The 9391-nt window shown below is 32.6% G+C and overlaps 1 protein-coding gene across 3 annotated transcripts; it reads right to left on the bottom strand.

The window, feature by feature from the left end:
* On the bottom strand, window positions 4350–9385 carry LOC107612658. 3 transcript variants are annotated; one of them, XM_021108483.1, is made up of 2 exons: window positions 8924–9385; window positions 4350–6038 (listed from the first exon to the last, which is right to left on the bottom strand). In XM_021108483.1, exons 1-2 carry the CDS (start codon window positions 8952–8954, stop codon window positions 4888–4890), a joined length of 1182 nt encoding a protein of 393 aa, XP_020964142.1. In that variant the 5' UTR covers window positions 8955–9385; the 3' UTR covers window positions 4350–4887. The 3 variants fall into 3 exon arrangements, with proteins under 3 accessions (XP_020964142.1, XP_016169841.2, XP_020964141.1); XM_016314355.2 differs by having other exon boundaries at window positions 4353–6140; XM_021108482.1 differs by having other exon boundaries at window positions 4358–7883; window positions 8924–8992.

Genomic DNA, 9391 nt, shown 5'->3' with positions numbered 1-9391 from the left:
TGATATACTCACTAACCCACCAGTATACTTCAGCACACCATCCTCATCCTTCTCTAACCAACCCCGATGGTAATAGACAAACGTGATATGAGTTGCCATCTAATAAAAATTACCAAATAAGTCACAATAAGCTAAAACAACACATCAAAACACCATCATCGAACCTCCATTTAAAAAAAAAAAAAAACACTTAATCACCAATACTGTGCAAACCCCAACGAACTGATAATAACAACAACGAAAACATAAAATACTTACCCGAACTTTGATTATTCAATGGAGATTTATACACTGAGTATCAATGCCAAACGTGAGCCTGCATGTGACATTACCAATTCCAAAAGATGAGGACAAAGATACAAGAGACGAAGACAAACAGAGACCACCACCAAGAAACTGTTCAATTTTACGCGTCGTTAATAGTCATAGTTACATACGGTCTTTTATTTAAGGTTAATTTGGTCATTTAAATTGAATTGGGATAGGCTTTCATGAATTAGGGATAAAACAGAAATGAGATTGAAACTCTTAAAGGATGTTATATTGGATTTCTGTCTGTCACATTACTAAGCTCTATTTAACGGAAAAGAATTCTCCTCATGGTTTGGCAGATTTGTAATGTTTTTAAAAATTTTAAGAGTACAATTATCGTTATCAAATATTAGGGTTATTATTGTCAACGTTTTACAATTGGAAGCATAATTGACAATTTACTTTTTTTTAAGTATCATGACAAAAATTTAATAAATTTAATTTAAATAAGATCTAAAATAAAACTGCTCACTAAGATTAAAAAAAATTACATCAAAATTAAGAAACAATATATTTCTATTGTACTTATAGATTTAGATAAGCTTTTTCCAATACATAATGATTTACCATATACACGAAAAGAAATTAAGAAAATAATGTTAGCTAGATAGATCAAGAGATATATATGTTAGGTACCAGACAAATGACACAGCAAAATATAGAGATGAAAAATTAGAAATTTGTATAAAATATGGAAACAATTGAATAACTTTCTTTGAGAATTACAACTTCTCTCTATCACAAGGAGACTACAATAACACTCTCTCTTGACAAAAGGAGAAAACACTTCTCTCTCTATATATATAGAAGAAAACTACTCAAAGAAATATTATGTTATTCTCTTTGGATGACTTGATTGAAATGAATTAAAGAAAAACTCAATTTATAGGTGAGTCTCTTCAATATGAACCATCCGTCAATTAGAGGTATATAATTCTTCTCTTTTTCAACCACTAAAATTCTAAGGTTATAAACTAAGATTGTTTATTACCTCTCATTTTATTTAGTTATTATTTATTTATATATTTTCTAAAATTAGCTTTACTAATTTTCACAATCTCCCACTTAAAGCTAATTTTAATAAATTTTCAAAATTCATGTTGCTCATGTATTCCATAGGCCGTATGAGGATCTACACCATTCAAACTTTTCTGTGTTGATTGGTTTTGTCATGGCATCTGCTAGGTTATCTTTAGTGTGAATCTTCTGCATATCAACACTTCCTTCTTTTACTACTTCCCGAACAAAGTGATATTGTACTCCAATGTGTTTTGTTCTTGAATGAAAGGCAGGATTCCTTGCAATGTGCAAGGCACTTTGACTGTCACAATACACAGAAATCTTCTATTGTTTGTGCCCGAGTTCTTCTATCAACCTTTGGATCCAAATAGCTTCCTTGCATGCTTGTGTAGCTGCTATCATCTTCTCTACATTTTTCATCTATTTGAACAGTGATTATCTCTTTAACAGTGCTGTCATTTTCTTGTTCCTTTTGCAATTCATCTTCTGCAAATATTACATCTCTACTGACAACTACCTTGCGGGCAGTGGGATCCCACAGGCGATACCCCTTAACTCCGTCAGTATAACCCAAGAATATACATTTTCTAGACTTTGGATCTAGCTTTGTTCTTTCCTGAGAATTGTACATCACGTACAAAGGACAACCAAATATATGTAAAGAAGAATAATTAGGTGGCTTACCTTGCCACATCTCCATTGGTGTCTTTAACCCAATTGCAGTTGATGGTGACCGATTTATCACATAACAGGCGGTTTTAACAGCTTTAATTTGGTGAGAGCATCCCAAATTTTCTTTGTTGTTTTTTTCTCTGCTACACTTGATAAAACTGAATCAGCTAGTGCCAAGTGTAAGTTTGCAACAACATTGTTGTCCATCTCCTTCCATTTTTCATCTGTAATTCCAGTGGGTCTACCTTCAATTGCTGTCACGCAATTGTCTTTTCTCATAATGGCTTTTATCTTCAATTTCTATATGGAAAAATTACTCCCACTGAATTTCGGAATTTCATACTTTGCTGCCATTTTTTTTTAGACGGTAACTCGCAGCGAAAAAAAAAATATATATTAATCAGCAACCTTTGGCTCTGATACCACTGTTAGGTACCAGACAAATGACACAGCAAAATATAGAGATGAAAAATTAGAAATTTGTATAAAATATGGAAACAATTGAATAACTTTCTTTGAGAATTACAACTTCTCTCTATCACAAGGAGACTACAATAACACTCTCTCTTGACAAAAGGAGAACACACTTCTCTCTCTATATATATATATAGAAAAAAACTACTCAAAGAAATATTATGTTATTCTCTTTGGATGACTTGATTGAAATGAATTAAAGAAAAACTCAATTTATAGGTGAGTCTCTTCAATATGAACCATCCGTCAATTAGAGGTATATAATTCTTCTCTTTTTCAACCACTAAAATTCTAAGGTTATAAACTAAAATTATTTATTACCTCTCATTTTATTTAGTTATTATTTATTTATATATTTTCTAAAATTAGCTTTACTAATTTTCACAAAGTGCGTAAAAGGATAATATTTGCCTTCAAAAGAGTGAGCATGGCATCCGGTGTCAAACTCGGTTAACAAACAAACTAAAACACCTTTGAAATTAAATTGTGTGTTATATTGAGGCTCAGTTTGGCTAAATTTTTTAAATAAGTTCTTTTGAAAAAATAGCTTAAAATATAAGAATTTTTGTTAATAATAACTTTTAAATAAGTTATTTTGTGTTTGAAAAGTTATTATAGAAGTCTTTGTTTTAAAGTTGTGTATTTAAATAGGAGTGATAAAATAATTTTTGAAAATAAGAGAAGTCACATTTTTTAACTTTTTCAAAAATTTTTAAATAACTTTTTAAAAAGTTAAAAGTTTATCTAAAAAATTATACCAAATACTATTAATATAATTTTTTATAAGTAAAAAGCTAAAAAAAATAGCTTTTGAAATTCCAAACAGACTCTGAGTATTGGATTAGCAATACACATTAAGAAACGTGTCGTTTTGTAGGTTAAGTAGGCATTTATTCCTACAAAATGTTTGTTACGTATAATTAGAATCTCAATTTAATTTTTAAATTTTTTTTATTATAATTTTAAATGAGTGAATCAATTTTATAAAATTTGTACTCAATTTGATAATTTTACAATTTAAATCTTGTTATATTTAATTTATTTTTTTAATTTTATATAAAATTTCGATTTTCTCAAACTTTCCATACAACAATTGCTAAGTGACGATGGCGCCTAACCGAACAATAATATCATCATCACCATCCCTATGCTTTGCGTTGCATGGCATGTGTGACGAAGAGGATTACAAGGATTTCCCATTACTTTTCTATTTTGAGTTTGTGGTTGGATCTTGGAACTAGAAACCACGTTTATTTGCAAAACTTACGTGTCTCTTGTAAATTGTAACATTAAAAGGCTCTCCTTCAATAAAAGAATCCGCTATCAAAATATGTAAAAGAATTCTGCTAATAATTAAATACTATAAATGTATATTTTTTATGAAGCCAAAAATAGGAATTATAAATTATTAAGTGTTAGAAGAATAATTTAGTCCATTAATTATCTTTTAAGTTAATATTATAAGATTTTTTTTTAATTTAGAAATTTTAAAAATTTAACAAACTAAAAACTAATAAAAAATTGGGCCACATTATTGAGGAAAAAAAAAAAAAAAACATAAAACAAGACAATTTATTTACTCTCAAAAGTCAGAACATAAAAAAATAGGACAAAAATCTTATTTATGCCCTTACCTAAAGGATAGGATCATTATCAAACTACACATCATGAAATTTTGTTGTGTACCTTTCCGGCTTTCCCACCCATAAATATGAAACCATATGCAATTTTGTTTTGTGTGGCTAATTATATGTATTCAGTGTGTTGATGATCTCAAAAGTTTGGCCATTTGACACCTTGTAACATGCCAAAATTCTAGCAAAATTTTCTGTGCAAGATGATGAACTATCATGATCATACTCTCCGTATTTTCATTTAGCGATAAGCTTAAAAGGTGGAGAAGTGGAATTTTTAATTTATTTTGTTCCCTACTTCCCATGGCATTAGATAGTGGAGATATGACATCAATCGAGTAGGAAGAAATTAAAATGTATGCTTATTCTTATTGCTTATGGCATATTTCTGAAGAAGAGTCTAGGTACATGGAATTTATGGAAGGCACATTTGTATGGTTGGTAACAACTAAGGGAAAGTGAAAAACTTCATATCCTACATTAGCATCCTCCATTGTTTCAAAATCTAATAGATTAAACTATTCATATGAAGATAGGCACATATACAAGATAATTTGCAATTGAATATTTGTTTTTGACAACAAAAGCTATGGAAAGAATACAAATCATAGAATAGAGGTTGAATGATTTTGTAAAGATGAAAACTCACGTACAGTTATCTTCACATGACGTTAATAGTAAGAATCGTTAGATGATTTGACATGTTTCACTAAATTGTTATTTAACGGTTCTCAACTATCAACTTCACATAAAAAAAATATGTGAGTTTTTAAGATTAGAGGCAAATGCCATGAAGAAAGTATGTGTTTCCTCTATACCTAAGCACCCTATTGTGTTCTCCAACACACCACAAATGGCCTTGAAGATCCAACTGACCTTTCATTTCAGCAGTTTCCCATACAAACTTGAAAAGGCCAAGTGCTCTGTCCAACTGCTTCACACCACGCCCAACCATCTTCTCACTATCTGAAGTCAAAATTCTTCCCATACACAACCAATTCTTGTTGTCACTTCCACTCTTGTAAACTCCACCAGCCATGTCAACTTCAATATCTGAGACTCTTCCGAAGAGGTAATATAATAATAGCGTGAATAAGCAGCGTGATGAGTGTCCCAATGTTTTGGAAAGCTTCTTTCGCACCAGGTTTTCTTGGTGTCTGGTTTCCTTGTATCCAATACTGTTGTCAATCAAAATGTCCTTGATTTGCAAAAGCCCTTCTTTCATGACTTCAGCCTTCGCTACATGCAACTTTAATCTTGTTTCGCCTCTAAAATACTCGATCAGATCATTGAACATCTCAAGAACATCTTCCCATTTCCGGGAACTAGAGGGGTTGACATCTCTTGAAGGTGAAAGCCTCATCCATGAAGTGGATTCAGGTTCATTAGAAACAGCAGCTTCAGTGAGAAACTTCAGGCAGGTAAGAACAATTTGCTGACCCATTATAGTATCTTTGTCTAAGCCTTGAGAATCAAAAGCATCCAAATCAACTTTAAAATTATTCAGAACTTCCTTGAGTGTACCAATCAATATGCGGTGCTGGGTTGCCTGTGGACACACTTTGAAACGAACTACCTTCCTTTGTTGAGCAGAAACATCAAGAAAGTTGCTCACTTTGGCAAGGTTATCAATCACTAGAGGTTCTCTTTCTCTTGCTTGACTGAAAGGAGAAAATGATTCATTTTGTGTTCCCATAGTGGAGACCAGAACATGTTTCATTTTGTGCTGAACTAGTGGAGATCCAATAACGGCCCGGACAAGAGACTTGAAGGTACACATATCTTGCTTAATCTGATCATCAAAAATGGTTGAACTACTAATTGTGTCAACAAGTTTTCCATTGATTGCATCCACATTCGCCAGAAGGTGAGTCAATTCTTCTAGCTTGGAAAAGTCATTCTGATAGCATTGCAGGTTGGAAACATCTTGATAACAGTGATAATGCATTGAGTTCAGGTCAAAAGGTGTAGATTTGTTAGTTTTGACACCGGAAAGCAGCTTCCGAATTCCAGAAGACAGTGCCATTACTTCCAAGAAAAAAAGAGGAACTGAAAAATAACACTCAAAACGAATGGAAACAAATAATGACTCTAAAAAAAGTAACCCTTTTCACTGAGGCATTTGATCAAACACCTAATGGTCAAACTTAAATAGAACGTGATAATGGCTTACACATTATGCAAGCACTTGATGTTCATATAGATACTTATTCATTGAGATTTAAGGGGAAAGAAAAACAATAAATTTATTGCTAAGCATTGACATATAAATTATATAGCTACTTGTAGTGTGGTATCCACGATGTAAGCATGCTCTTGAATACGGGTGTTCCGTTTGCGGTGTAGTTCTGTTTTTTGGAAAAAAATCATCCAAACCAATTATGTGTAAAATGTTCGGTTTGGTTTGGTTTGGCTTTTTTTGTGAGGCCAACCAAACCAATGAGAATTAGATTGGTTTGGTTCGGTTTTTGAGTTTTTACACTAATCAACAAAAAAAGATAAGATGTCCTAAACTCTTGGTCATATCTATTGCACTAATAAAATGACCAAGTGCTAACATATAATTAACAAAATAACAAGTTCAGCTTCCTAAACTCATAAAAAGTCACACAACACACCCATCAACAAAAGTCTTGAGACGAAATTCAGCAAAATGACAAAAGGAAAAACAACTCCGAGCATAGTGATTAGAACTGAATCAGTGATCAAACCGATCTGACTACTTAATTACTGATTCAATTGGTGGGTTATTGGTTGAACCAACTTATTCGGTCGTACTTAAATAAAAATATAAAATAGTCAAAAATTTAAAATTAAATTTTGAATTATATATCTTCATCAGCACTTTAACACCAATCAAGTCTTAATTTTTAAAATAACTAATACGAAAATAGACATATTATTAATCAATACTACAATATTACAATAATATCTTAATTTGACATAATAACAGTGACAATCTATTAGACAATTAGCAATCAATTCCAATTAAGCAATTAACAATCACACTGCCAAAACAGATCCTACTAACAATTAATCAATTAGGCAATTAACAATCAATTCTAACTATGGTAATTTCAGGGCCCTCAAAATTAAAATTGAAAATAAGGTACATTCATATTATTTTTATTGAGTAGAATAATAATATCATAACCACAAAGTAAAACTGAATAACTAATTACCAATCTCCAAACATGTTCTTTCCACATTCAAAATAAGCAAATGAACACAAAATCAGCAATCAACAGGATAACTAAATTAGTAATTAACAAGCTTTCCATGCAACAAATTCAAGTCTCCCATTCAACAAATTGACAAATTTAAGTCTCATCATAAATTCATAAACCGAACAATTAGTCAATTACATTATATACATACCATCATAAGATTTCAGAGCTCACAAACACACACAAAATTAACTAATTATTTTTAACTAAATTAACCAAATCACATTTTTTATGAACAACAGTTTGAAAACGAAAAAAGTAAGCAAAAAAAAAAAAAAGTAACCTTCGGTGGTCTTCCAATGAGCAGAGAAAAATGGGACGTGGAGAAGACAAAGCTCAAGTGGAGACGCGAGGAAGGTGGCGCGACGTCGACACAAGCAGGAAGCACCGTTAGAAGACGAGAGAGGCGCCAGTAGCTGAGTTCAGACGGAGGAGAGAGGCCAGACGCGAGCACACGATGCAGAGGATCCGGCGAGCGGCTCAGGGACAGCGCGAGCATGCGGTGGCAATGATCCAAGGTGAGCTCCCAGCTCTGCCTCTGTGTCTATGGCGTGCCGTTTAGAGACCAGAGTGTGAGGGAGAGAGTTGTTATAAAAATTATGAATTTGGATCCACTAAATTTTAAATTTGTATTTTAGAAAGTAAAGTTAATCTTCTATCTTTAAATAGTTTCTCTTTTATATTTATTCTTGATCTCATCTATAAAACAAATGATGAGAGATCATACTTTACTCTTTAAAATAAATTTAAACTTTAAAAAATCCAAATCAAAAAATTATAACTTCAATGGCCTTTGGATCTTCGAACATGAGGAAGGAAACGTGAGTAACGCACTGAATGAGAAATGCAAAATTCCAACTACAACGAAAAATGGGCTATGGGGTTTAAGGGCCCATTTTGGGACCATGTCCCAATATTAAACTTTTTATTCTTTTGAGCTAAAACTGTAATTTTCGTTTGAGTGGTTGAATGCAGCTGAAAAGAAACTATGAAAGTGTATTTAATTTAAGCTTCTGAAAACTGGACCGATCATCAAATCGTTATAATTATTCGTTCGAATCAATCAGTTTAATTGTAATTCAAAAGAAAAAATTATTTTATAATAAAATAATAAATAAAACATAATCATAGTCTAATATAAATATTAAAATGTTACAAATCTTAAAAAAATAATCCAAATTTAAAATACTATCAACCAAAGCCTTATAATCTTATCAAAATACAAATTCAAAAGCCAAATAACAAAAAAAATTCTAAAGATTAACAATGAACAGTAACAATAAACACAATTTCAGCATAATTTTAAGATTAATAAACTTTTTCAAAGATTAACAATAAAGAGCAGCAACAAGCATCATTTCAGCTAAATTATTTTCAATTTTCAGAAAAAGCAACAAAATAGAGTCCAGCACAACACAACCCAGTAGCAATGAACATAGCTAATCAAGTAATCATTCAACAACTCAATCTGAACAGCACTAGCAACATCAGAATCCTAAATCGACGAACAAATAACCAAGAACGAAAAATTAAAAAAAAAAAAACAAAAAAACCAATATGAGTAGCACTAGTAGAATTGTAAACCTTCGTTTTGACTTCTGAGCAGTTTGAGCATAGGGGCAGAAGCGCACCGAAGACGGAGGCTAGACGACGAGCACGACGGTGGTGGGTTGGAAGAAACTGCGGCTAACAAATGAAGAGCAAACTCCAACACGCCGAGCTCGAGAAAGAAGCTGGGATTGGTGGGTTTCGGAAACTTCAAGCACCACGACCAGACAAAGACGGTGGTGCCTGAATGCGACGGAGCAGACAAAGACCAGGGACTGACGCCGAGCTCGAGGAAGGAGGTCCGATTGTTGAATGAAGAAGAAGGGCGGACGACCAAACGATGAAGTTGGTACCTGAGCTCGACGGACGGTAGCAATCCTTGCGGCGGTGGTCGAGAAGCTGGAGTTTCAAGTGACAGCTCTCTGAAGTCTGAACTGAAGAGGAGAAGAAAGGGTAGCTGGGTAGGGTTTCAAGGTTTTTTTTCTCCTATTAAACTTCAAACGG

This window comes from Arachis ipaensis, chromosome B08 (assembly GCF_000816755.2).
Source record: "Arachis ipaensis cultivar K30076 chromosome B08, Araip1.1, whole genome shotgun sequence".
Lineage (NCBI taxonomy): Eukaryota > Viridiplantae > Streptophyta > Magnoliopsida > Fabales > Fabaceae > Arachis > Arachis ipaensis.
This window is presented reverse-complemented; position numbering and strand designations above follow the sequence as displayed.

Coding starts and splice junctions, on each gene's coding strand:
- LOC107612658 (XM_016314355.2), bottom strand. CDS start 8,954: ATGCTCAAACTGCTCAGAAGTCAAAACGAAG. Junction 6,141..8,923: donor GCTCAGAAGTCAAAACGAAG/GTTTACAATTCT, acceptor TTTTCTTGGAAG/TAATGGCACTGTCTTCTGGA.